At 41.8% G+C, this 25,527-nt stretch overlaps 5 protein-coding genes across 11 annotated transcripts; 2 read left to right on the top strand and 3 right to left on the bottom strand.

Moving 5' to 3' along the window:
* The first annotated feature begins 45 nt into the window (after nt 1–45).
* On the top strand, nt 46–13,132 carry LOC117640715. Of its 2 annotated transcripts, XM_034377536.1 has the most exons (7): nt 46–191; nt 344–472; nt 565–679; nt 12,223–12,342; nt 12,439–12,575; nt 12,654–12,814; nt 12,906–13,132. In XM_034377536.1, exons 1-7 carry the CDS (start codon nt 189–191, stop codon nt 13,048–13,050), a joined length of 810 nt encoding a protein of 269 aa, XP_034233427.1. In that variant the 5' UTR covers nt 46–188; the 3' UTR covers nt 13,051–13,132. The 2 variants fall into 2 exon arrangements, with proteins under 2 accessions (XP_034233427.1, XP_034233428.1); XM_034377537.1 differs by lacking the exons at nt 46–191; nt 344–472; nt 565–679 and adding an exon at nt 11,107–11,209.
* Nucleotides 1,739–3,256, bottom strand: LOC117640716. The gene is made up of 5 exons (XM_034377538.1): nt 3,063–3,256; nt 2,714–2,780; nt 2,293–2,630; nt 2,053–2,207; nt 1,739–1,973 (listed from the first exon to the last, which is right to left on the bottom strand). The coding sequence occupies exons 1-5, from the start codon at nt 3,100–3,102 to the stop codon at nt 1,884–1,886; spliced, it is 690 nt and encodes a 229-aa protein (XP_034233429.1). The 5' UTR covers nt 3,103–3,256; the 3' UTR covers nt 1,739–1,883.
* Nucleotides 3,601–7,080, bottom strand: LOC117640717. 4 transcript variants are annotated; one of them, XM_034377540.1, is made up of 5 exons: nt 6,922–7,080; nt 5,555–5,685; nt 5,301–5,478; nt 5,067–5,222; nt 3,601–4,978 (listed from the first exon to the last, which is right to left on the bottom strand). In XM_034377540.1, the coding sequence occupies exons 2-5, from the start codon at nt 5,651–5,653 to the stop codon at nt 4,740–4,742; spliced, it is 672 nt and encodes a 223-aa protein (XP_034233431.1). In that variant the 5' UTR covers nt 5,654–5,685; nt 6,922–7,080; the 3' UTR covers nt 3,601–4,739. The 4 variants fall into 4 exon arrangements, with proteins under 4 accessions (XP_034233431.1, XP_034233430.1, XP_034233432.1 ...); XM_034377539.1 differs by lacking the exon at nt 6,922–7,080 and adding an exon at nt 6,172–6,278; XM_034377541.1 differs by lacking the exon at nt 6,922–7,080 and adding an exon at nt 5,926–6,056.
* Nucleotides 13,133–13,643: 511 nt separating the features above from the next.
* On the bottom strand, nt 13,644–23,394 carry LOC117640033. 2 transcript variants are annotated; one of them, XM_034376224.1, is made up of 12 exons: nt 23,279–23,394; nt 22,756–22,870; nt 22,432–22,620; nt 18,939–22,345; nt 18,613–18,847; nt 18,352–18,529; nt 18,083–18,274; nt 17,824–17,987; nt 17,542–17,716; nt 17,272–17,451; nt 16,860–17,135; nt 13,644–16,777 (listed from the first exon to the last, which is right to left on the bottom strand). In XM_034376224.1, exons 2-12 carry the CDS (start codon nt 22,845–22,847, stop codon nt 15,536–15,538), a joined length of 6,330 nt encoding a protein of 2,109 aa, XP_034232115.1. In that variant the 5' UTR covers nt 22,848–22,870; nt 23,279–23,394; the 3' UTR covers nt 13,644–15,535. The 2 variants fall into 2 exon arrangements, with proteins under 2 accessions (XP_034232115.1, XP_034232114.1); XM_034376223.1 differs by having other exon boundaries at nt 23,237–23,348.
* A 49-nt stretch (nt 23,395–23,443) lies between these two features.
* LOC117640604 (mediator of RNA polymerase II transcription subunit 30) lies at nt 23,444–25,514 on the top strand. Of its 2 annotated transcripts, none has more exons than XM_034377203.1 (7): nt 23,444–23,662; nt 23,912–24,050; nt 24,126–24,235; nt 24,344–24,610; nt 24,685–24,849; nt 24,924–25,025; nt 25,185–25,514. In XM_034377203.1, exons 1-7 carry the CDS (start codon nt 23,549–23,551, stop codon nt 25,281–25,283), a joined length of 996 nt encoding a protein of 331 aa, XP_034233094.1. In that variant the 5' UTR covers nt 23,444–23,548; the 3' UTR covers nt 25,284–25,514. The 2 variants fall into 2 exon arrangements, with proteins under 2 accessions (XP_034233094.1, XP_034233095.1); XM_034377204.1 differs by having other exon boundaries at nt 23,540–23,825.
* Nucleotides 25,515–25,527: the final 13 nt, after the last annotated feature.

Consider the following 25,527-nt stretch of genomic DNA (forward strand, 5'->3'; position numbering starts at 1 on the left):
AAGACTGTTTGTTTGGTTTGCTGCAGGCGGACGGGCGCTCGCACCGCGCGCAGATCGTGCAGTCTGGCGGCGGCGTGGGCCGCAACATCGCGGACGCGCTGGCCCGCCTCGGCACCAAGGCCCTGCTCCTGAGCGCCGTCGGCGACGACCTGGCCGGCCACTTCATTGTCAAGGACACCCTGGCGCACATGGTGAGTCGACGAGGCCCCGCCCGGCCCGGCTGCCAGTTATTCTGGCGGTCTGAACTACGAACTACGTGACTCGGCCCAGCCGGCACACTCTGGCCTGCCAAACCAGCTGACGGGTCGAGAGAGCTCCTGACGGTGTCCTTGCCTTCCTGCAGGACACGACCGGCGTCGAGGTGGTCTCGGGCGGCCGCACCGCCGCCTACAACCTGCTGCTGTCCAGCACCGGGGAGTGCCACACGGGCGCCGGGGACATGGACGTGCACAACTTCATCTCCACCGACATGGTGAGGAGAGGCACCGCCTTGCTGGGGAAAGAATTGCTCTTCCCCTAGATTTTAACTGTGTTTCATCTCAGCCTCTATTTTTCTGATTTCAGGTTGAACAGCATAAAGTATCCTTAGTGTCAAGCTCTCTAGTTGTCTTGGACGGAAATATCCCATCAGAGACTATCCACTACGTTCTGCGGCAGTGCCAGCAGGCTGGGGTATCAGGTATGAAGTCTAAAAAAATTTAACACATTTAGTTAGAAATCGAGATAAGGCACTTTATTGCTTCAGCAAACATCAGTCACATGGTATAGTGATAAAAACTGATAAATTTCATTTAATAGTTTAAACCAAATATATTTAAGTACATTCAAGTACAAAATTGTGCATAATTTGATTATTCAAAAAACATTTGTTCAGACAAATAAACAATGCATAGAAACTTTGAAAAAGGTTACAAATAACATTCTCAAGAAATAAACTGACATGTCAGCTAGTCAATGTTGGTTCATATAAAGATAATTCTTAAACAGAAACCATAAATAATAATTAAAATTTGCAGGTGGAAGATACACCTGTTATAAAATACTAGAAGTAAAGAACTCAAAAGCATTAACTATAGAAGTAAAAAAAGTACAATATGAGTAACAACAAGAATGTTTGGACGGAATACTTGTTTTGTAAAAAGGTAACACATGTCAGAACAGGGTCACTAAAAATATTTCAGACAGAATGCTGAATATAAAAACAATGAGAGAGATTCGCTCCAGTTCTCAGAGTGAAAAAGATCATAAAAATCAAAACTAATTACTAAATGAGTATGATCACAATGACAAAAGCATTATGTCAAATAATTAACTCTTATAACATGTGAAGGCACTTCATGTCCAGATTCCCACAAGCATCAGAACTATTCATAATACATTTTTGTAAAAACACAATGGTAATAGTCCACAGGAAGAAAAGACACACAGTAATACAATAAGGTACCTGTGCCATGATTCAGAAATCTTAAATATCCAGTACATAAATCACAGTGACCAAAGCTGGGTGCATTTGATAAGGCTAAATGAAAATGAGACTGTGAGGGAGAAAATAGTTTTGTGAAGTCTTATCTAAGCCATTGGTCATAAAATCTTAACTATACCACAAAAAGACATGGTAGTGTGTTTAAGGGAGAGATCCTAAGTTATACAAACTTGACAAAGGACACCATGGCAAAGTCAAGGTGCCTCCATGACTTTTGGTCAATCTAAATCATCTATGTAAAATTAAAAAAGATGCTTTGCATCAAAATTTCTAGCAAAAGCTAGATGTTAAGTATTTACTACTATGAAAACAAAATGAGAATACATATTGTGGCAATCAATACAAGAATACCGAGTGGAATGTCTTCTTTGACTTGGCTTCCTTAAAATTCTAGACTGGTTCACATGTACCCATTTCTTGCATGGTCAGGGTACATCTGCATGACAAGGTTACTGTTGGCTCTTCTCTCTTCATAGTACCTGCGAGTTTCCTGTAGGAGGGAAAAAAAGAGAATAAGCGGAGGAAACAGAGTAATCCCATTTATGATAAAGAGAGAATAAAAAACTTACAAAGAAGAGAGCATATGCTGCAAAACCGTGGAAGAAAAATGAAATCACAGCAAATCCGTAAGACCAAGACAGGTAATTGTAGTTGGGGTATTCTAGCCAATCACGACGCCAGCACTGGCCTCCGAAGATGCTAACGGCAAGGAATAAAAAGGCACCTGCAAAGAGAAGTAACATTAATAATTATAGACTTTTTAGAAATAAACAGAGGGCAAATGTTGAAAACAAATGCAGAGTACTTACTTGCTACGGCATTAAACAAGAAGCAAAGACTAGTCAAGAGCCACTCATATCGCAGGACAAACTTTAGAGGCCAACGAATGAGTGTCAGAGCAGCCATAATTTGGGCAGAGAAACTCAACATGAGAGCCAATGTAACAAATGTCTGCACCACCATGAGCCAGCCAGGAATCAGCCATTCACGAATCACATAGTATTCCTGACTGAAGATATGGTGACAGCCATGGAATAAGTGAGGGAACTGGTAGTATGGGTAGCGATAGTTTTCAAAGCAGTACTCCCACAGGCCCATGTGTTTGAAGGGAGAGAATGTTTCCTTGTATGACTGGATCCAGTAAGGCCTGTTAAACAAACACAAGGTTATATGTTAAAACACAGTCCAACTAGGAAAACCTCATTCATTTTGGTTCAACACTCTACTTACCCACAAAAAGCCATGATGAGGAAAATACCAGCACAATACGATAGAACTCCTCCATAGTGCATAGCCCCTGCAATGTCAAAACTTTTTATTTCACATTGATCAAAGTGAGGAACTAGATGCAAATAGTTTGGGTTGGGCAGGTGACACATAGCTTGAACCCTTTCTTCATAGAAAGGAGGAAAATTGCTATAATCTTAATACAACAATGATGGTAATGATTAAGATGTAATCAAAAAATTAACATCCTATTATTTTACAAACATGCATTGTTGTAGGAAAAGGATTAAAAGGCAAAACAAATTGGATCTTTGTTGGTTAGGTAGTCTCTCATCCAAACGGCAAAACTTACGGGAGGCTTTGGGGTACTCCTGCTCCGAATTCACCGACATGATGGTTGATGGGATCGGTACTTGTTCCTTATAAACCAAAAAAACTTCTCAGAATTTGTCAAAGACGTGAGAACATTACATATCCCGGACAATGTTTTGGTTTGATGCTTCAACAAGCTTCACCCCCTCCACATGCGCCGCCACGCCTAGCAAGGCATACCAACCGTAACCTGACAAAGCGCCGGGCTAAAGCTTTAATGTCTGGAGATAAGCTGCTTAAAAATACATCGATCTTGATCGTATTTTATTTATTTCGACTCTTTATAATCCATCTAGAAATGTTATTGTTTCCACCAGTGCGTTACAGCAGTTTGGTTTCGGGATGAAGACGTTGTCTATACTGCTGACTTGCAGGTGGCTCAGGTGCCGCGGTTCTTTTCGAACTGTGGAATGTTTGAGGCCATTGGCCATTGGTGTTCGATCGATTCTTCGTCTGTTTCTCGGGTAAAGCGAATAAGTTTGTGGGCAAATAGTGATGGGAAACATGTTACACTCTGATTTCAAAGATTTGTTTGTCTCTTTATTTGTTTCATATACAGTACAAAAAAAAGTATGATAGACAGTGGACGGCGACAAATACTTCAGATCAAATGGAGCCATAAAGAGAATACTCCATAGTAGCATATTAAGTAGTTATAAAAAGAAATATCTTACAAAACAGCCAATATCAACATTGGTGATCAGAAATAAAATGAAAAAATACATTTCAGCAATGAAGTAAAAAATATTGAAAAAGATCAATCTAATGGAATGATATGCTCTTGAATAATAATAAGATAAAAATTGAAGTTACATGCAAAAGGCATGTGAGACAAGCTCTGAGATGTGATCCAGTCACAACAAACAACTTCATTCAGGCAAAAAAGTTTACTTAGCAAGAATTATAAGGCACTAATCTTATCACTGAAATGAAATTGACAGATCAAAGTGAAAAATCTAGCTGGAGGGAATATATGACCAGATTGCCTTGCATTCACAATTAATTAATAGTACAAACTTAGACATAAAAACAATCTCATCACTAGAGTTGTTAACAACCATAAATACTAACTAACTTTTCCTATCATTCCAAATGAGGACGGAATTAAGAACGACAATTTGTGCATGAAAACATCAAAGAGATTCTAGTACAGTATTTCATTAAAACTAGTCTTTAAGTATGGACGGTAGTCAGTTGATAAACTTTTGCTTACCAAGAGTAATAAAATTGTGCATTTTGAGTTAAGAATGTCTGCATTAATAACATAAATGCCACTACTACATCAAAATTTAAACTTTCTCCTCTTTATGTTTTTAAGAGACTCTTAGTAAAATTGTAACAAATAGTTCATAGAAAAGATCATTCAGTCAAAAATATGAAAAGAATTCAGTGATATGAATCTCTTTTCTAAGGCATCTGAACACAATTTGGTCCATGGCTCAAGAGTGAAACTTTTTCATAAAAAACGGAATGCTACTGTCAAGTAGTAATGGACAACAGGTACTGGTCGAAATAATTCATGGTACATATTGCTACCTGAGTCTCTTGAATACCTATTGTCTTTTTTTAAAAAAAAAAAAACTCCATAAAACTTTACTTCAAATGTGGTACCTGAGTCCTTAAGTTCAGTTAAAATCAATATTCCTCACACATTAAATTAAGCCTTGGTTTCTTGATCCATCTCAAATCTAGTCTGTGACTCCTTGAGATACTTCCTCTTCTTTTTCTGAATGTTGCATTCAACTAGAAACAGGGTTCCAGAAATGAGGTTCATGCAAACCCCAACAACAGCCAATCCAAATGACCATCCAAAGAAGTTGTTCACTTGTCCAGGCATCCAGTTTTTACGATTAGCACAAGATGCAAAAACTATCACGGCTATGGCTCCACATGCACCTGGAATAGAAAAGCAATTAATGCATTGTACTGTTTTAGTTGGGAGGACACATTCTAAGAGGGGTGAAAATACTTTGGTGAGTCATACCTCCACCTAGCAGGAGAAGTCCAATGATCCGTATGAGCTGAACATAGCGTTTTTGATCAGGGCCCGCACACAGGAAGAACACCAGTACTAGTATAAAGTTTATGAGAGTCTCAATGAAAGTCAGAGTGAAGAAAAATTGTGTGGCAACCATGAATGCTGGTGGAAAATAAAATAAAATTAGTCAATGGTAGTTAATAGAACATTTGTACACCAGAGAGATTGAACGTAGCTTACGAGGAATGAGGTAACCTCGAATCTGGTCATATCCTGTAGTGAAGGGATCGTAAATCCAGCGGCAGCCAACAAAGAAGCGCCTCTGGTACTCATCTTGAGGATCAGGGAGGGATCGGAAACAATGAGTCCATAATCCCAATCGATTCAATTTTGCTCCTGTTATTCTGTAATCACTGACCTGAAAAAGAAATTGTCACCATGAAAGCATACAAAAGCAATCAGCACAGTATCCAAAGCAGAAAACTTTTTCTTACCAGCCAGCTAGGTGAGCAGAATGCAACCACTATAGCCACACATGCTATAACAAACACTCCAATGGCGCAGTTCCCTGACAAACTCCGTCTCTTCGGCATTTTAAAGACTATGGAATAGCTTTACGCAGAACCTGCAACAAAATTTTAAAAAATAATTAACACATTTATGAAGTGAAATTAAGCATGTGAATCTGTAGATGCCAGGCCAGTCCAATGACAACAGAAATTATTGACGGCAACTAATGGCCAGTGACACAATCCATTAGTCACCACTTATCAGAACGGCTCACCGGCCGACGCAACCCTGGCGCTGCGTGCGTGACTGCCGAGTCGTTCGCTAGCCCTGCTTCTCGGGGTGCAGTCATTCGCACCTTTCACAATTCGTGCAGGTGTTAAACAGCCAGCGCCGTGTCTACGGTCTACAGCAACACACCCAGTCCTAACCCCAAGTCCCCCGCAAGGCCAACTTTCCCCGCTCGCTCAAAATCGAGCGGCCTTCCCTGCGAAATAACTGCCACCCCAGGCTCAGGGGAATTCCTCCCACTGACAGACACGTCGCAGAACGCAGTGGACGAACCGAGAGAGCAGGGGACCCGTAAAATAAGCTATTTATTTACCTCCTGGACGACGCCCATGAGTCAAAAACAACACGCAGCGCCCTCGCGCGGCATTCTCGCGAAGCTCGACGCTAACAAACGGGACAGGCTGGCCAACCGCAGGGAAGGTTGCGCCGCTTTTTGAGCGGCGACCCTTCGCCGCGGAGCCGCTAATTGTCGTCGCTGCCGACAAAGTCACGATTCGAATCGAAGCCCCAGGGCCCCCGATCGGCAGGGAAGGCCCCCACAGCGCTCTGAGGAAACGGCGGCAACCCGAACCGCGGGCACCGGACGCACCGGACACTCGAGCGCGGTGGCGAGCCTGGCGTCACCTCAGCGTGGGAAAACGCAAAAGGCACGGTGATTGTGACATTTCTGGGCTGCGTCCGGGGCGACGGTTTCCGACACGTATGCGCCGTCAAGGCGATGGCGGAGGCGGCGGGCGCGTTTTCGGAAGCCTCCCAATAGAGCAGACGAATCCTCCTTCATCCTTTCCATCGCAGCCGACTTGCGTGCAGCAAATCTGCCAAGCCTGCAGGCCGACTCCGAGCAGAGCTCTGTCCCTTTCTCACTGATTGGGCGTGCCGGAGGGGTGCGAGAGAGACAGCGCCGCGAAACCGCCGTCGTAAATCCACCTGCTCGTCTCCCATGCTCGCTCCCATGAGTCACATCAGCGCTTCGACAGACTGCGGTTATTATGTCACTCCAGTCCTAGCATGACAGAGGATAGGGAATCCAGGAAATCCGGACTTCGTCTCAAAACACGGTTACCTCGGTGCGAAATCCAACGGCCTGCGACTGTGGAGCACTAGTGCACTGGCGATGTGTCACTCTCGGTTTCGCCTTGTTTTGGCGCGACGCGGCACTGGCACACTGACACACACGCGCGAAGCGCGAAGCGAACGCGGAGCTAACGCGGAGCTGAGCGGCCGTCGCGGACGCGCTCGGACTACTGCGCTGGCCTTCCCCGAGGACCTCACCCGCGCCGGCGGGCTGGCGGGACGGCGGCGCGCGCGGCGTACAGTCGGAGCGCAGTAACCCCTTCTGCAGCGCGCCCCCACGCCGCAGGGCCCCAGGCCGCTGGCAGGTCCAAAGTTAGGCCACGCCGGCCCCTCGGCCGCGCACCGCGACGGACTGGCGGACGCACCCACGCAGCGAGTCCAGCGACACAATGCAGCCAGGTTCTCTTCCCATGAGACGCGCGGCCAGGTTGTTGTTTCCCTGCTGTTGTTGTTGTTGCTGTTGTTGACGCGTCTCGCGACAAACACGCATACAGGTCGTTTATCAAGTGGCGCCGCGCGTAACCTTCCACCCACTCCCTAAAAGTACCCGAGGATTTCGGCACTGTCAAGTTTAAATTGTAGACAAATCGTTCTCGCCTTTTGTCAGAGTCTCTCTCAATTTCTGTCGATCTGCGACACATTTTTGGTGCTTGCTCTCACTTTGAAAAATATAAAATTATTATTCGTAGTTTCATTTATTTTTTTTTCGCGAAAAAATCCTGTTTTCACGATTTTTGGGCGGATTGTCCAGCTCCGCGGCACTAGGCCAGTCTTCCAGAGCGTTTCACGGCTTTGGCACAGGTTGGGCTCCGGGAGAGTCTATGGTCGCGCACTGCCGCCGCACCTTGGCATTGTATGCGCCGCGTGCCGCGTGTGACCGCGGCACCATGCAGCACGCAGGGCACGCCGACGGGCACGCAGCCTCAGCAGACCGATTCCGAGGGTCGTTTTCGTCGCTCTGTCTCCCTCGCACCTACTGGGTGCGCCCCATGACTACGAGAGAGACAGAGCGACGAAAGCGACTCTCGGAATCGGTCTGCTGGGCGACGCGACGGCCAAGCGACAGCGCGGGGCGCCTCCCGTGCCCGTAAAAGGAGTACAAGGGCTTGGCCCACCCGGCCGTCGTCGCTCTGTCTCCCTCGCACCCCTAGGAGAAGGTCTACTGGTGCGAGAGAGAGACAGCGTGCTCTGGTAAATCGGCGCCAAGGCCGTGTCCTTGCCTCACAGCGGCGGCGCGATAGGGCTTGTCGCGGTGGTTCCCGCCACCGGGGGAAGTCCCTCGTCCTTGCGAGACTGGCGCGACCGGCCGACCCCGGGTTCGAATCCCACCGGGCGCGGCCTTTATTTCTAGTGCATTCCGCGGCCGGGGCGAGGCTGCGAGGCTGCGAGGCGAGGCAGCGCACCCTCGCGTCGTCGTTGGGATGCACCGCGAGCACCGCCAGCTGCCAGAGTGTTGCCCACAGTGCAGACAAGGCCTGACAGACCGGCAACCGGCACGGCCTCGACGCGCCGCCGCGTTCGTTCACAACCGCCTCTTTCTGAAGGTGCACTCCATCGCTCTGTCTGCCTCGCATCCCGACGGGCCGCCCCGCGAGTGCGAGAGAGACAGAGCGGCGGAACAATCCTTTGGAATTAGTAGCTGTTCGCTGCATTCGTGCGTGCGTATTCAAAGCAGCAGTGGTGTCGTCGCTCTGTCTCTCTCGCACTCGTGGGACGTTCCCTTGGGGTGCGAGAAGGACAGCGACGAAACAATCTATGCGGACCTGTGCAGTGCGACTGGTTCGGTTCCCAGGGTCTTAGATAAGGTGTGCGAGCAGGGGCAGGCCCGTCGCTTTGGACTCTCGTTTACTGGACTGCAGCGGCCGCCTGGAGGGCAGGACACCCGTCGGGCATCCGTCACTCTGTCACGGCGCGTCCGGACAGCGACGAAGCTGCCATTCGGCCAATTCCACCGCGCGACGGTCGTTGTCTTCCGTCTGGGAAACCGAGTGGCAAACCCGAAACGAAAAGTGATGTGGCGGCGGGGGCGGGGCGGGGCGTGCGAACGCTTTGGCAGTGACCTTGTTTTCCACGCGCCGGAGCGGGGGCGGCCGCGGCCGCCGGGGCCCTGGCTGACAAGGGACAAACGAGGTGCAAATCACGACTCGTCTCGACAGTCCTGACCACCTCGGCACGGCTGGCACGGCTGCGGAGCCACAAACGACAACGCATCTGGGGCACTGCCTTTCTACTCTCGAGCTCAGCTTGAGTGGCTTGCGGTTTTACTCCAGAAATGAAAGTCATGCATCGAATTCTATTCTTTATTCACATAAGGCACTTTGACAATACAATCAAGCTTGTTTCATTATGTATGTATGAACTGGAGGGAAAAGTTCACCTGAGTCTACACAAAATGTAGTGACATTGTGAAAAGTCACCCAGTCAAAAGACATACAATAGGAAGTCACAGTTCTAATCTTGTGCAGGGTTTCAGAGAGAACATCAAATAATGGATGGAATGTAAGGCAATGAAATACAAGGTAGAAAAATAATGCTGTTATGGAAGCTTTGTGCTCAATACAAACAACCTTCTGGATGTACTATTCTGTTCACATAAAATTCTGAAACAGTTGCTAAAGATCTCTAAAATCACTTGGAATACTGACAACTCAATACATGCTACTGAAAAAAAAGAAAGAATACTGGTATACCAGCTCGATTAAAATATCAAATTCATATTGCTGTAGAATCCAGTAATAGACATTGGATACAACTACAATAAATATAGACCATGTAGCAAAAATTTTAACACTTAAAACACTTAAACAAATGAAATGAAGATGGAATTCATAAAAAATAGGTAACAAACTTACACTATGAGAAAAAGAATGGACATTGTGCAATAAGCAATACTCCAATGAAGGTCCTTTAACCTTCTTTGAACAGTTTAATGAGTTGAATAAGTTTCACAAATAGTAAGTACTGTGCTTACCATACTGATAGGTATGAGATTTGAAAAATATGCTATCAAGATGACAGTAAAAACATCGAACAAGGCTGAAAAAAATTGGCAGTCGTGGCGGTTGAGATTCACAATAAAATAAATACCTTGATTAATACAAATGACATAAAAAATCAATACTAAGATATCAGAATCTTGACTCAGATCAATCTGAACTAATAAAATGTGTCAAAGAGGGTAATGTGAACTAATAAAATGATCAAAATGGAAAAAGACAACAAATTCAATCACAACTGGTAACATTCACATGCAAAATATTCTTAAACATAAGGTTGCTTTTCTGGACAAGCATATAAAAATCTTTTCTTCCTCTTGTTACAATTTTGGAATGGGCTAAGGTAAAAATATCACTTTTCTTTAGAATTTCAAAATGGACGGATTACATTACACAAAAATCTGGACAGATTTAATCTTACAAAAAAATTATTATCTTCTAAATAAAATAGATTTAAAATTCAATATAGATCTTAACTGAGAACATAGAATACATACATTACAGCTGTGCTAGATTATCAAGTCATTAAAATACTTTTCACCCTAAAATCTCACAGAGTGATTTATCTTTTTCTTGAAAATTCTACAAAATACTTTACAGGTCAAGAGTGTCTTCCCAATTATTTTTAACTCCGTAACACACTTTGACAACTCTGCTATCTTACAAGGTGCCATGTGTCTGTTAGATGGTATCAATATGGAAAGAAAAAAATATTTGACACCTGTTCAACAAGTGAGCAACTTTACATATTGCTGAGTACTCATATAGTTGTTTGTGATGCAGTTTTTCTGGTCTCCATGTGATAACCTCCTTCGGACTCATCTGCCCTCTTGCGCTTCTTATTGATCACCCTCCCTTCAATGAGGTACAGGGCCCCAGAGATGTAAAGGAAAAGTGTACCCAGTACAGCCAGAGCGTAAGACCAGGAGATGTCATTGTGCTCCCAATTTGGCATCCAAAATCGGCTGTCACCCAAGGCTCCAAAGATGATGACAGCAATTGTTCCAGACACGGCTGAAAAGAGGAAATGGTTTGTCAAGTAACTTAAGTATAGCATTATTGAACAGGAACAAAAACAAAAATAAAAAATAGTACCTGCGATGACTAGGCAGCTTCCTATCACCAGTAGCAAAAGGACATATCGAGAGTGCTCCTTATGACAACAGACATACAAAGCAACCAAGAAGGTTGATATGAGCAGTAGGGTGAAACAGAGAGTGAAGAAAAATTGGGTGGCTACAAAGAATCCTGGAACCAAACTCGAAATAATGAGAAATGCTAGTAAGTAAAACGAAAGCACAACATTCTAAACTATGGAAAGAACCATTACCTGGCAAGAGAATGTCATGGATGATATAATATTCCTCTTCGAACACCCACCAGCAGGAATAGAACTTTGTGTCATAATAATGGCGAGGATCTTCAAAATCTTTGAAGCATACTTGCCACAAGCCTGCAATCGAAAACATCATTTAGATTAAGTATTACAATCAGGTTTAAGGGGGAAGAAAATCTTCAAAACAGTCACAAACTGTCAAGATTGACTGATAGTAGAAATGTCAGTTTCAACTGATGATTGGGCGACTGATAGAACGTGAAAGGTCTCCAGGTTTACATTAAATAATTGCCTCATATGTTGCCCCGTGTTTTAAAACACTATCCATAAAATTATTTAAAGATTTCGGTTGATTAGAGAGCAAAACAACACAAGAGGCCACGCCTCGTTCAACAAGTAGGTTATGGTACGCTATGTGACTCATTCTTACCTATCCTTATAAATTTGGGCCTTTCTAACTGGCCATCAGTTTCAAGCCAGCACGGCGTGACGAAAGCAATAAGGACGAAAACAAACGCAACAACTGCACACCCTGTTGCGATTAGTCCAGTTCTTGACTTGGACCCCATGTTTATGTTTTCGTTTACTTGGCTTGCATTCGTGCACTTGTGTACCGAAAGCCAGAGGCGGCCAGAGGCGGATCCCGTCGTTCCCCGCTTCCCACAATGCAATGGGGCGTCTCTTGGCTAGGGCTGTAGAAGCGCCTCCGACGGGGCAACAGGTGAAAATTTCAGCTTTGACTGCATTAATCCGAAGAGTTTCTATGGGGTTTTGGGTTATTTCGGTCAGGACTTGTACACTTTCAATTTCCCCTCTTGATTTACAAATTTACTGGCTGTTGTGGGTGTTAATTTTCGACAGCTCTAGCGTCACTTGAAAGCAGTTGGCGCCATACATTCAAAGCGGAGAAATAACTGTTTATCAGTTAATTAATTTTTATTTTCTTTCTCTTTTGTAGTCTGGTTCGAACCTACCGACATCCACAAAGCAGCCAAACCATTTCAATCTGACAGCTGGAAAATGATTGATGTCCTGTCGCCGAATTTCAATGAACTTGTGATAATGTGCAAAGCTGCAGGTAATAACAGCAATTTCTTGTTAATTCAATTACTTTTCTGATTTAAATAAAATCTGTGTTTAAACTTAAAAATAACATGTTTCTTAAATTTTGAAGGTATGCCTGAAACTTCTGTACCAAATGCATCAGAACTTTCAGATGAAGAAGTTGTAGACAAAGCAAAAGACATGGCCTTATTTCTAGGAAAGCACATTAAGATAGTAATTGCAACACTTGGGCATCGAGGCGTTGTGGTAAGTGTATCAAACCTAGACTTCGCATGGGCCTCTCCACATTAAGGCTTAAGAATTAAACCTTAATTAAAATTACAGATTTGTCGAAGAGGAACTGCTGACCAGCCAATCTTCAGTGTCGGATCGGATGGATGCAGCAGACAACTTTTAGCCCCCACAATTACTCATCCACAAGTGCGCTTCTACCCTGCACCCTCATGCCAGCCTGTCCCTGTCAGTGTTTCTGGTGCTGGTGACTGGTATGTTCGATCGATTATTTTTTACATCAAGTGAATGCGCTCTTCATGATTGCCTATTGACTCATTTTGATTTTGTTTTCTGGACCAACAGTTGGAATGCGGGTTTCATATTTGCTGCTCTCCGAGGAAATGCGGAAAGTGTTTGCATCACAGCTGGCTTCAACGCAGCGCTTTGTTCCTTGGCTGTCGCATCTGCTGTGCCAACTAATATTAATGTAAATAAAAATGTAAATTGAAAGTACCTGTCAACAAACATTCTGAAATAATCTCAAACCAAGCTCTTATTATGTAATAAACAATTTTGTACTTCAAAGAATACCAATTGCTTTTGTAATTTTTCACTGGCCCTACCAGAACACACAATGTATGGAAAATGAATTCAAGTAATTTTGATTGTGGTCAGAAAAACTTCCCGAAAAATCGAAGACAAACCTCGAGCCAGTGCCGCAGAGGTAGGCCACCCCTCGTGCACCCCGGCCCGCATCGCAATAATTCCAGTTTTTTGCCTGAAATAGACTGTTTAGGGCCTATATGGTCCCCGAAATAGTGTCAGGGATGATGAGGGAGTGCCACAGCACAACATACCCCAATTTGGGTCATTTTTAATTTTTTTGACCAAAACGTGAAAAATCCATGATGGGTGGCCTACCTTCGCAGCGCTATTGTTCGGAGGGGTGCAGGGCGCAAAACGCTTCCCCTTAAAGACTCAACCCAGAGGCATAAATCCTTGCCTAGAGCTAGTAGAGCTGATGCAAGATTTCGCTAGACCACAAACATTCTCAGTCTTTGCAAATTATGGTGATAGGCAGGATTAAATAAACACTGTGCGTCATTTTGGAAAATATTTATTGACAATAAAGCCCACAAGCATAAAACCTTAAATGTTGCCCGTTTTGCAGATAGTAACAAGTAAAGATCAACAAGGAAAAAACCCTCACTAAACAATGATCAAGGCTTTCTACAGCATAAAGTATTCTGACAGAAAAAAATAAACAGGAAAACAAGAAGAACCAATAAAGTTGGATAACATGTACGAATTTTAGAAATTAACTTTCTTGAAGGAATGTACAATTTATGTTCCATATCAATGCCTCCCCCTCCTGCCCCCTTCCACACACACACAAACAGACTTACAGTCCCAAGCAAACACACTGGTTATCAACACAACTTCTTTAGCTATAGCACAAAAAGATAACTTATTCTCTATGCACTATTGTACTGTTCAAATACATGGACACACAATAACTACATTTCTTTGGTTCAACTTAAACTTAGAAACATAAGGGACACTAATCAATCGATTAGGAAAATTTATCACACAATCATTTTAAAATAATACAGGATGTATATAAAATCATCATGGTACTTTAGTATAATTTTTGTAGAAGCTACACAAGCAAGCATGATGCAGTGGAATTTTACCAGCTAAGTATCAAGTGTTAACGGCGAGTGAAAAGCCAGACACCCAATTTTTCTTTCCATGGAAAGTAACTATATTTAACTTTCAGAGTGCTTATTTTATTCCCAATAAGCATTCGAAGTAGTAAATTTAGAGTCGAAAGACTGTAGAGTAGTTTACTAGGTTTAATATGTATACATCAAGGAAAACACTATCAAGCTCTGGCTTCCTATAAGTACTTAAATCACAAAGGCTTCATTACCAGATTACAATGACAGTCAGAATTCAAAGCTATTTATAAATAAAATATATTTAGAACGAATGAGATGGCAAAATTCACATGAAGTGTACCAACAAATAAACTAAAGTATGAAAAGAATTATAAGAGGGATGTCACTGGGCAGTTCTCTCACTTAATTAGGACTGCAGGAAACTTCTTTCATTTAAGTACACACATCTTCCTCTCAAAAACCAAAAAGAAAAAAAGCCTCCCATTACACAACGGAATTTCATATGGATACTTACATTTAAATTGCATAAAAGAAAAAAGGCTGAAGCCTCCATTATCACAGGGTAAGATAAATTTTCCACTCGGAACAGTACTGTACGACAGTTTGTGCATGAATAGGGTATGCACAATCATCACCAGACAATAAATGCAATGTATAGAATAAATTCATGGAACATCATCATAAGCAAAATTCTTAGGAATGTGAAGTATTTCCTTCTCTATTTTTGGAACAGCTGACTAGACACCATATTTTATTATTTAAGAATAAGGAAAATTAGAGCGAAATCTAATCAGTTCTAGGATAATTGATTCATACGTACAATATTTACAGTAAGAAGCGTCTTCTTAAACATTCATATGGAGTTCCACTTTTACGGTCAAAAGTACAGCACGTGTAACAATAGAAGCAAAATAAGACAAACTTGTACTAGTCAAGAAATTTCTGAGGACAAGGCATGAAAAGCATGCCAAAAGGCTGTTGCACAAAGTGCGTTCAATTGGCACATTTGTGAGATATCGGAGCCATAATAGATTGCAATAGCAATTTTCCAGACTATGAAAACAAATGCACTCTCACAGAAGGGGAAAACCAAATAAGATGTCTGTCTGAAAAAAAATTTTCATCCATCTACAGCAAAACATACACTAGAGGGACAATGAAACCTCATAGTTTATCATAAAACATAACTAAAACATATATATGCACACAAATAATATTGCCTTGAATGGCACAATGACTAGAAGTGGTCGTGCATAATGATGTGATGCCACCTTATACATAAAACATAACTCGATACGCTGATAAAAAAAATCAAGTATTTTCCACTACAGGGGCTTTCAGGATAGTAGGTTCATCCTTTAAAAATGTCCCTGATCGAGGCCCCACAGTGGGATGCACTGTACTAGCTAAGCTACTAGTCCCATTAGTTTTATCAGTTTTCTTAGATTTTGAACTTTTGTTTTCACTGTTATTAATGTTACTTCCTCTCGAGGATAACACTCTTCCTGCTAATGAAGAAGTAGAAACACTTGAACTGCCTGTGCTAGCACGCTTAGAAGGGACAGAGACGTTGCGGGGTTGGTCTTTACTGCTCTGTTTTTTAGAGGACAAACCCTCTGCAGAGACATTGGCTTTTACCTGCCCCTTATCAGGAACGGAAGATACAGATTTTGATGTTCGAAGAGGAATTGCTAGGCGGCTGGAGGCATTTGACAAAATTGGAGATTTAACATTATGGGACAGACTCCTTTTTGTCATGAGCGACAATGGTGTCCTGGAAGTTCCAATAGTATTACTGTCTGGAGTTCTTGATTTTGATGTAAGAGTTTTATTTTGTGCATTTAATGATAAAGCCCTTTTATTAGCCAAGATGAGAGGTGTTCTTGAAAGGTTTGCATCACTTTTCTTTAATCCATTAGTATGCACCTGGGAAGAACTATTCAGCAACAATTTGGAACTCTTGGTTTCCTGACTCTTTTCAGAATAAGTCAAATGAACATCATCAGAAGATGATACTGTAGCTAAAGAATCATTGGACATTGTTATGCTTTGTGAACGTGTGTCAAGAGTCAATGGAGTTTGACTGTCAGCACCATCCTGCTTTGCTTGGAGAGGATTTTCTGGAGACACGGAATCCTTCACTTTTCTGGCAGCAAGAGGTGTCTTTATGGATTCAGTCATAGAGAGAGCTTTGTCATTCGTGGGTAACGAACGCCTGGCTATGTTGTCAGTGCTTCTTGAGATACCATCTTCTTTCCAGTTTGTTACATCAAGGCGAGAAGCGGAGGAGTTGCAAACAGTTACAGTGGCAGCCCTGGTTCTGGAAGACGAATCAGTAACTTTTGAAATGGATGAAATCATGTTGTTAGATCTCTTCATGGCTGGTGATGAGTTTCTAGAGGAGTCTGATGAAGATAAAAGCATGCTTTTGACAGGAGGTGGCACTCGCCTCTGCGGTACTGGAGCATCCACCCGCTTTTTATGCTCTTGGATATCTATAGATTGCTTGCAATGGTTGGGACGCTTTTCTAAGTACCTAGACTTAACTTGAGCCTACAACAGAAAATGCATTAAGTTAAAACCTATGAATTAAATACACATGTGAGGAACAATTATATTGGAAAGAGATGGTTACCGGCCAGGTAATTGGTCGTCCTTGAGATGGAGCCGAAGTTGATTTCTCAGCTTGTTTAGGCTTGTTGGTGGCAACTGGAGCACTTCTTCGAGCCACTGTGTTAGACCGGTTTGAAGGAATATTTTTCCGAACTACAACCGAGCTTGCAGCATTGGTATCATTACTATTAGTCCGTCGAGCATGCTGTGCCATGGCCATTTTAACTTGATGCAGGTCTAAGTTACGAGAATAACTGCTTTGTTGACCAGTCTGCTTCAAACCGTCACTACTAATCCTCTGTAGAAAAAGAACAAACCAAGATTGTTATTAGTTTTTATTAATGTACCAATACTACACCCCACTGCCACGCATTGCAACTTAGGGGATGCAGCTGTGACTGCCTTGCCACTTTAGTAGCAACCAACCAACCAACCTTATAACGAGAGCTTGCATGGTCAGCAGGAGCTAACACCAGACAGGCTGCATCTTGGATCTTGCGTCGCAGCTCAGTAGGCATCTGACCCCACCCTGGAGTGCGTGCGGCTCGAGCAGCTTGCCTTATCAATGTACGTTCAGAGAGATCATGCAAATGAACCAACAGTTCCACAAAGTTCTGTAAGGATATTGAAGAATTTTAGCATCAGTACTACAGTATTTTTAAAACTTGCTCTTGGTTTCAAAAAAAGATTGCATTTATACTCACAGGGTGCCATGTCATTTCAGGAGGAGGGTCTGACCCTTGAACAACTTCAAGTACACTGTGAAGTTGTTTATATGAACGGCATGATTGATCAGGAGGCATGCGTTCACATGCAGAAACAAGACTTTCTTGGAATCTTCCAACATTCCATGGTACCTCTTTCCCCATTGAAAGGAAACTGACACAAAGAATTAAAGTATTATTATAATAATACTATAGTATTGGATTGAAGGATGGAAAGACACAACTATCCAGAAACACAATTTAGGAATCCTGAATACTTACTTTTCAGAAGACATCACAGCAGAAAAGTTGTCAGACATAAATTTGATGCACATCTCCATTAGTCTTGATGTTAGAGAAAAGACAGGTTCAGCCCATCGAACTGTTGGTATAGTTGAAAGAAGTTTATCACAACATAGAATGGTTTCAAGTACATTTTCTGCAGTCTGAAAAGTCAACATTAATATTGAATTATCAAATGGAAAAGGTAGATTTGAGGGAAATCATAATTTTCTTGATTTTAATTGATTATTTGATTTACCATATGTATAATATGTTGCTGGTAACATTTTTCCATGAGCTCACGTGGTAAGGCTGTGAATGTTTTAGTGGGCCAAATACGAACAAAATACTTTGTAATCCACCGCAGACTCTTCCGATATATGTCATCTAAACCGTAGGCTGCAGCCAAAGGTAAACATTCCAACACCCCAACAGAGCACACAGCACATGGCTGGAAAGGAAGAAATAGAAAAATTAGCAGTATTGTAAAAATTAGTTATTTCTCAAAGAAGGATCATTAAAATTTACCTTGTGGAAAAAATGACAGTATTTTACTTTTAAAGTGTACATAATTACATCTTTCAAACCTTCAAGGGAAAGCATATCAGCTAAACTAGCTAATTCAACAATGCTGATCTGATCAGGAATAGTGCTTGCTCCACTGTAGATGTGACATAGTGCAAAGTGTACTACAGTGTAAGAAAACCTTTGAACAGAACAGGAAGGAGTGTTACCAGATTGGACTTTTAACAACAAGACAAGATAAATTTCTTGAGAAAGAAACTGTACCCTTGTAGTGAGATTACATTGCCAGCGCTCTCAACCCATCCACCACTTAGAACAGCAGCAAAGTACTGGCAACGTGAACTTAAAATACATTTGTGGGCTTTTATTCTTCTTCCTCCCACTTCCACTATCACATCAGTGTTGATTCCCTCTAGGAACATCTTCAGTAAATCATCACCCAATTGAGTAGCAGGAGATGCTCTGTCAGATGATATATCTGTTGACTCAGTGCTGTATTCTGGATAAAAGAGAATTTAAAATAAGAGTTAAAATCGTCCTCAAATGGCCAACAAAAGCACTAAAACTTCACTTTTTCAATGAGTCTGTACCTAATCCTGCACTGCTCTGCATGCTACTTAAGTCCGATACTTGTGATGACCGCATTGTATCATAATCTTCTGTAAATGGACTACAGGTGCTTGAAGTTTTACTACGTCCCAAATTACCACTATGCATTGATAAGTGAGGGAACAAACGAGACAAAGAACGACTTGAACTGGTCATGGCTGCAGATCCTCCTCCCACAGACTGAGACATTAACAATTTACTCTCAATCCATGATGTCTCAGGAATACTTCGGCTCATTCTGTGAGCAGCTGATGGGGCAGTCTGGTCAGAAATGTTGGTGGGCTCCTTATCTAAATCTGAAAGACGAACAAAACTTTTGGCTGTCTTGCTTTCCAGCTTGAGTTTGGTTTCAGGTTTTGAGGAAATTCCTGCTTTTGATGAACTCTTAAACTTTTCAGAAGGTCTCGGCAAGGATTTATGATCGGTTTCTCGAGATTGTTCCTCACTGACCATTCCATCATTACCAGTTTTGAACTGGAAATCGTCTCTTTTCTCAGAGGAATAATTATCAGTTGCAGAAGATTGGTCAGGCGTATGGACAGAGTAAGTTTCTAGAGAGCATGCTGACGATTCATTGGAACCTGTAGTCATGTGACTAGATAAATCCGATTCACCAATTTCTTCTTGACTTTTCTGCATTCTTCCTTCAAGAGGTTCTTCTATGCGTAATGATGCATGAAATGATGCAAACATTGGTTTCACAGCAGGGTCATCATTTTCACTGTTTATTTCAACACTATGTAAAGATTGAGAGTTCAAATTTCTTGAAGATGACAGAAAGCTGGGTACATTTTTTTCACAAGAGACACTGCTTGCTCTCACATGATGGATTCTAGAAGTGGTTCTTTCTTTGCTGTTATTAGTGCTTTGCATCGCAGCTCCCTTGCTGGAAGTAGGACCTTTCTGGTTTCCTGACTCAGAATCGATAAACATGAAGAAGCTATTCTTTTTGGGATCACTATTTTGAATTGATGATGAAGATAAAGAGTGTGAAAACGAGCTTATGCCATCTTTCGGTTCACTGGACTTACCATTTGATCCATCAGATGCAGCTCCTGAACCAGTTTTCAATTTGGTAGAGAAAGAGGAAAGAGGAGTTCTTGACCTTGATGACAACTCTGGTTTTGTTTTGGGGCGACCTTTGTCACCAATGTCAATGAACATGGAAAACAGTTTCTTCTCAGTACCTTGTGCTGTTTCGGGTTTAGCTGATTCCTTCTGAGGAGCAGATGAATGTTTCAGATCAACAAAAAACTCACATGCATTAAGTTTCCCATTTTTTCCAGAATCTGAAGACTGTCTAGAGATTTTGCTTCCCTCACTCTTCGGTATTCTGTCATATTTGTCTTCGAGAGAAGGTTGTGGATCTTTTAAGTCAATAAAGAAGCCCAAGCTTGAAGAAGAGCTTTTGGTTTCGGAAGCACTCAGTTCGTCTTTAAGTTCTGAAACTGATGTGTCCAGAGAGGAGTCTCCTTTCCTTCTCCGCACTTCAGGGGAGTTTGTCAAGTCACTGATATCAACAACCCATGCAGATAAAACTGAACTAGTCAGAGGGTTTTTCACATTTCTTTCAGAGGGAGTTTTGACTGGAGACAATGGAGGAGCTGCCCCAGAGAGAATAGGAGCACTATCTGTTTTCCTTCTAGAAAACAGAGGACTTGAGACATCACTCTTTATATGAGACACAAAGTCGGGAGGCAGGCTTCCCACACCAGTCTGAGTCACTACACCATCAACGCCATCCTCCTTTGGTGACTGAGCCCCTTCATCTTCTGATTTACTTATGTTAAATCTGTCCATGTTCAGAGCTCCTGGAAGATCATTGTTGAGAGAATCTGGAGTCTGAATTTCTTCATCAACCACATGTGTTGGAAATAATGACATGCTTGCCATTGCCAGAGTGGGGTCCAGATCTGGGAGGATTAATGAAGTACAGTGCTGGTTGAGATCATGTTCTGACCCACCATCAGAAAGAGGACCTGAGCTCTGAGACAAACATCTCTGAAAAATCAAGCTTCCTTGTCTACGCTCATAATCCTGCCTGAGAATTGCGAGTCTTTCATCCTCAGTTTCTAATTCAAATGTATCACTGCGGATTAATGATGGTGGTTTATCATCTTTTACAGATTCTTGGCATGACTGCAATCTTCTAGTCTTAACTACATTCTCAACAACTGAATCGTTTTCACATGTTTCCTCCGTGTTTTTCTCCATGTTTAAGTCACTATCTTCCTCTTCACAGGTGACCTTTTCTTTTATTTGTGACAGGCTTGAAACACCACTTATTTTATTAAAAGTCATCCATTTTTCTGTTATTCCAGTTTCTGACATCACACAGGCATCAACAACTTGGCGAGTGGGTGCAGATTTACTTCCATCAGAATCCAGCTCTGCTTTAGAGGTGGCAATCTCACTTTCATCGAGTAGGCTCGAAGCATCTATGAAAAAACAATGTTTGGGAGTACTTGTAACACCAACTGCTGCAAAACTATCCACACAACTTGAGGCAGGAATCGAGTTTTGACTCTTGCCAACAAGTTCCTCCAGGACACGATCCACAAAATCTGATTGAACATTTGTATTATCAGGATGAGGCGCCTGGTCCACCCATGAAGCCACATCAGTGGTCTGAGGGGCACCAGACGAGTCCCAAACACAACAATCTGATGAAACGGATGAGGAAATGGATTTAGACACTTCCAAACCACTTTCTTGATCAAGGGGGATATCCTCTGCACTTGTAGCTAGACCAGAGTCTGGCCCCATATCCATATTTGAACTCATTTTACTCTGATCTGATACAACCTTAAGAATGTCAGCTAGACCTTCATTGTATAGGCTGGAAGAATCTTCAGCATCAAAAAATCCACATTCATCACAGGAAATGTCCAATTCCTTGTTGACACGGTGAATTACACTGCATTTTATTTTTTTTGACTTTGATTCCAAGAAATGATTGTTTATAATGATTGAATTTTCATATGAACCAAGAATATCTTCTTCTTGAAGAAATAGGCTATCTTCTTCCACAGCTCTCTTCAGATCCAATAAGCTTCTGGAATCTTGTTGCTTATTGTATGTTTTAAAATTAAGAGATGAAGATTTTTGTGGTCTTAATTTTTTCTGGTTTTGTTCTTTGCGTAATATTGAACAGAAAGATTCAATCAGAAAGTCCTGTTCCGCCAATTCTTCCTCCCAATCAAGAGGTACAATTGAATAATAAGAATGGTCAGGATTTAAGACAAGACTCTTTTCTTCATTAAAAATCTCTGAAGGCGAAGTTAAAGGAGTAGAATATTGGTCGATATCAGGACTTATTGCAGTACTTTTCAGACTTTCCACAAGAAGAGCCTCTGCTGAGCTAATATCGTCACATTCATAAACATCTCTGAAAGAAAAGGAATGTAACATTAGCTTTGTTCTGAAACATGATGAAACAGCCATGATCCATACATGCAAAATTGACCATTATACCTTAGAAAATTTTCAATTGTTTTGACAGTTGTAATATCAAGATCACATCCTTTTGAAAACAGCTGCTGAAGGGAGCACAGCTGCGCATAAAAGGACTTTGCACGTACTTCCAGCAAACAACAGTTTACGTGTAATGAAGTTTTACCAAAAACTAATTCCAAATCACAAAATAGGGAATCACCATAAATCCTGTAAACATTTTTCTTCTGTGATTTTGCTAGTAATTAAAGTAAGTACAAGTAAATTCCTTCAAAAAAAGGCAGCAAAGTTCTGGTCAGAGGGTATAATTAAAACACAGAAATTGTATAGCTTGTGGCGCATTACCTGGCAATATCCTGTTTCAACCCTTTTTGAAGCTTCAAAGTCAGCTTATTAAACTCAACATCACAGAGCTGCTGAAGATCATGCGCAGCCATTAGTCATGCTAACCATGTCCACTCTGAAACAGAGATAAAGAGACTGCTTTAGATGAGGGAAGTTTCCAAAAGACAGGACAAGTGATCACTTCTTACAAACCACAACCAAAAACATAAATGCCATGAATGAACCCTTAAGCCCCACGAACTCCTTTCCAATAAGAGAGCAGGTCACAGGCTAATACATCTAGATGCCTGCTGCAAATTTATATTATCGTTAACAATTTGACAGAAGGGTTATGAAGAAAAAAAGTGGGGTTGTGAGACCAAAAACAAGCAAACACCGAGCCGAAGCAGAACGAAACAGGGGCCCAAGAAACCAACAATACTTTAACCTAGAAATATTATTCAAGTGAAGTAAAGATAATCTTAGAAGTTATAAGACATACCGAAACATGTTCAGGAATCAATCAATTAGCCCTTTTCTTTACCTCCGACACAGTCGACATGGGATTGTACTTGAAACCATCTTCTTCTGCACCTGCACCTGTCACAACCAACCACAACTGTCAGTGGCGAAAGCAGAACGCTGCAGCTCTTGCGATTGGTGGAAGCCAACGGGGGAGGGGGGGAGGGAGGAGGAGAAAGGGGGGCGTTCCTCCAAGGCACGCCAACGACTGAATTACTTCTTTGTATTTTCTTAAAGTCTTTATTGTCTCTAATAATTGATTTAACTCTTTGATGGTGGTTAAGTAGGTGGGATGCCATCATATGCCTTAAACTATCTTGCGAAAATTTGGCTTGGCCTTAAATTACTGTCCAAGTGTAAACGACAAGGCGCTGGATCGATTTTGTTTAGACTAAAGACTTTTGAGGTTAGAATCATTTGTTTATTTAGACTTCAAGATTGTGCCCTGTCTTGATGGTTCTCAAATATTCTTTTATAACGCCTGGAAATATCTTTGATACGGATGAGACTTTATCATTCAATTTAAGGGTTCCTTTACCCACTTTTCCAGAGTAGTTTGAATCAAGCCGGTATGTTTGGGTCGGCGTAATCGATAATAATGGTCAATTCTTTCTGATTTATGTAACTTTTATTCATTTCGTTTCTTTATTTTCAGGGAGTCATGTCTGGGCCTCAGCATAACTTTCCTGGGAACTTCCCTATGGGCCAACAAAATGCTAACCATCCGATGCCAATGCGTCAACAGCAGTTTGTTGGTGGTCCTCAAATGGGAAATATGATGGGAGCTCAACAAGGTATTGTATCCTAATTAATTTACAATGTTGTAACGTTATGCTTAATGATATGTGAAAAATATGGTTTGTGTTCAGGCATGGTGAGCCCTCAGGCTTACAACATGGGTGGTTCAGGGCCCACAGCAGTTCCTCCGATGCAACAGCAGAATCCTCAAATGGGGGTACAAATGCAACAGCAAGTCAAGGTATTCTATTAATTATTGGACTTTCTGTCTTTTTCGGAACCAATCAGTCACTCAAAATGTGATTTTTGATCTGAATCTATTTTTATTTTCAATTAAATTTATTCTTAGGTAGGGCCAGGAGTTTCACCTCAAAATCAACAGCAAATGCCTCAATCAGCTATGGGTCAAGCACCGCAGCCTGGTAACCAAATGCCCAACAGTGGAAATACTGTTGCAGTATCAGCACCTGGCCAAGACCCAAATCAGTCTGGTGCTGTGGCACCTGTACAAAAACAAGAAATCAACACTGCAGCTTTATGTCGTTATGGTTTGGAAGTGGTTCAGGAGATAGTATCTAGAATGACAGAAGTTTTTACCCTTTTAAAGACACTTCAGGTAATTTTAAGTTTGGTTTGTGTTTGCTTTGTTTTATAATTCCTTTCTAACTGTTTATTATTATTATCATTTAGCCGCCAAATGGAACTCCTCAAGGAGCTAGCATATGCAATGAGAGGAAAATTAAAATTCAAGAACTGTTGAGTCATATCAAAGGAAATTTTAAAAAGTTGAGCATGATTTATCAACGGTGCAATGAAAATGCACAACTTCAGGGTATGGAGTTTATGCACATTGAGGTATGTTTTTCCTCGTTTAATTGTTTGTGTGAGATGTTTGCTCCAAGCCCCTAATGTTATTTAATAAATTGTAGAGCCTAATCCCTTTGAAAGAAGAATGGGACCAAAAAGCAGACGAAAGGAAGATGTCAGAATCCTACCGAACTGCTTGTGAAGAACGACGCGAAATTATGGAGGTAGGTGCTTAATGTAGTATATTGCTTGCTCGTGTGCTCACCAATCTGTGAAGTGTTGGTGGAAGTCCTGCTTGTGAAGCTGTTCTTTTGTAGCTCTGTTATGCTTTTCTGGTCTAAACTAATAATGTTTTCTCATGGTTTTTTTGTTTGTTTTTTTAGCAAGTGTTGCTTAAAAACAAACATTTGAAGGAGGTGATTGATTCAATGCGGCGTTTGATTTGGGAAATTAATTCCATGCTTTGCATGCGTCGATCTTGATCATAGTGGTATAAAGTGACAACACCTGAGAAGCAGCTTTGAGCATCTGGAGTTTAATTTGGCTGTGTTATTATACTTTCACCTTGTTTTTCTGTGAAGTTGAAACCCCTCTGAACAATTTAAATCACCATCTTAAGCTGAGGTCATTTACATTACGTGTATATTGGCATTACCAATTTGTTATTGTTTCTTTTTTTATTTTACAATAAAAGTCTGACTAAAAACTTAACAGAACAGTCCACTG

This window comes from Thrips palmi, unplaced genomic scaffold, assembly GCF_012932325.1.
Source record: "Thrips palmi isolate BJ-2018 unplaced genomic scaffold, TpBJ-2018v1 HiC_scaffold_12, whole genome shotgun sequence".
Classification (NCBI taxonomy): Eukaryota; Metazoa; Arthropoda; class Insecta; order Thysanoptera; family Thripidae; genus Thrips; species Thrips palmi.

What these genes read in the sequence shown, in the direction of transcription:
- LOC117640717 (XM_034377540.1), bottom strand. Translation starts at nt 5,653, where the DNA reads ATGCCGAAGAGACGGAGTTTGTCAGGGAACTGCGCCATTGGAGTGTTT. An exon ending in TCGAGGTTACCTCATTCCTC is followed by an intron (nt 5,223 to 5,300) that starts GTAAGCTACGTT and finishes ATTTTCCACCAG; the next exon opens with CATTCATGGTTGCCACACAA. An exon ending in ACTTCTCCTGCTAGGTGGAG is followed by an intron (nt 4,979 to 5,066) that starts GTATGACTCACC and finishes TTTCTATTCCAG; the next exon opens with GTGCATGTGGAGCCATAGCC.
- LOC117640033 (XM_034376224.1), bottom strand. Translation starts at nt 22,847, where the DNA reads ATGGCTGCGCATGATCTTCAGCAGCTCTGTGATGTTGAGTTTAATAAG. An exon ending in AATGTAATCTCACTACAAGG is followed by an intron (nt 18,530 to 18,612) that starts GTACAGTTTCTT and finishes TTCTGTTCAAAG; the next exon opens with GTTTTCTTACACTGTAGTAC. An exon ending in AGCAACATATTATACATATG is followed by an intron (nt 17,988 to 18,082) that starts GTAAATCAAATA and finishes TTGACTTTTCAG; the next exon opens with ACTGCAGAAAATGTACTTGA.
- LOC117640604 (XM_034377203.1), top strand. Translation starts at nt 23,549, where the DNA reads ATGCCATCATATGCCTTAAACTATCTTGCGAAAATTTGGCTTGGCCTT. An exon ending in TATGATGGGAGCTCAACAAG is followed by an intron (nt 24,051 to 24,125) that starts GTATTGTATCCT and finishes GTTTGTGTTCAG; the next exon opens with GCATGGTGAGCCCTCAGGCT. An exon ending in CCCTTTTAAAGACACTTCAG is followed by an intron (nt 24,611 to 24,684) that starts GTAATTTTAAGT and finishes ATTATCATTTAG; the next exon opens with CCGCCAAATGGAACTCCTCA.
- LOC117640715 (XM_034377536.1), top strand. An exon ending in CCAGCAGGCTGGGGTATCAG is followed by an intron (nt 680 to 12,222) that starts GTATGAAGTCTA and finishes TCTCTTTTGTAG; the next exon opens with TCTGGTTCGAACCTACCGAC. An exon ending in GTTTCTGGTGCTGGTGACTG is followed by an intron (nt 12,815 to 12,905) that starts GTATGTTCGATC and finishes CTGGACCAACAG; the next exon opens with TTGGAATGCGGGTTTCATAT.
- LOC117640716 (XM_034377538.1), bottom strand. Translation starts at nt 3,102, where the DNA reads ATGTCGGTGAATTCGGAGCAGGAGTACCCCAAAGCCTCCC. An exon ending in GGAGTACCCCAAAGCCTCCC is followed by an intron (nt 2,781 to 3,062) that starts GTAAGTTTTGCC and finishes TTGACATTGCAG; the next exon opens with GGGCTATGCACTATGGAGGA. An exon ending in CTTGTTTAATGCCGTAGCAA is followed by an intron (nt 2,208 to 2,292) that starts GTAAGTACTCTG and finishes TTCTCTTTGCAG; the next exon opens with GTGCCTTTTTATTCCTTGCC.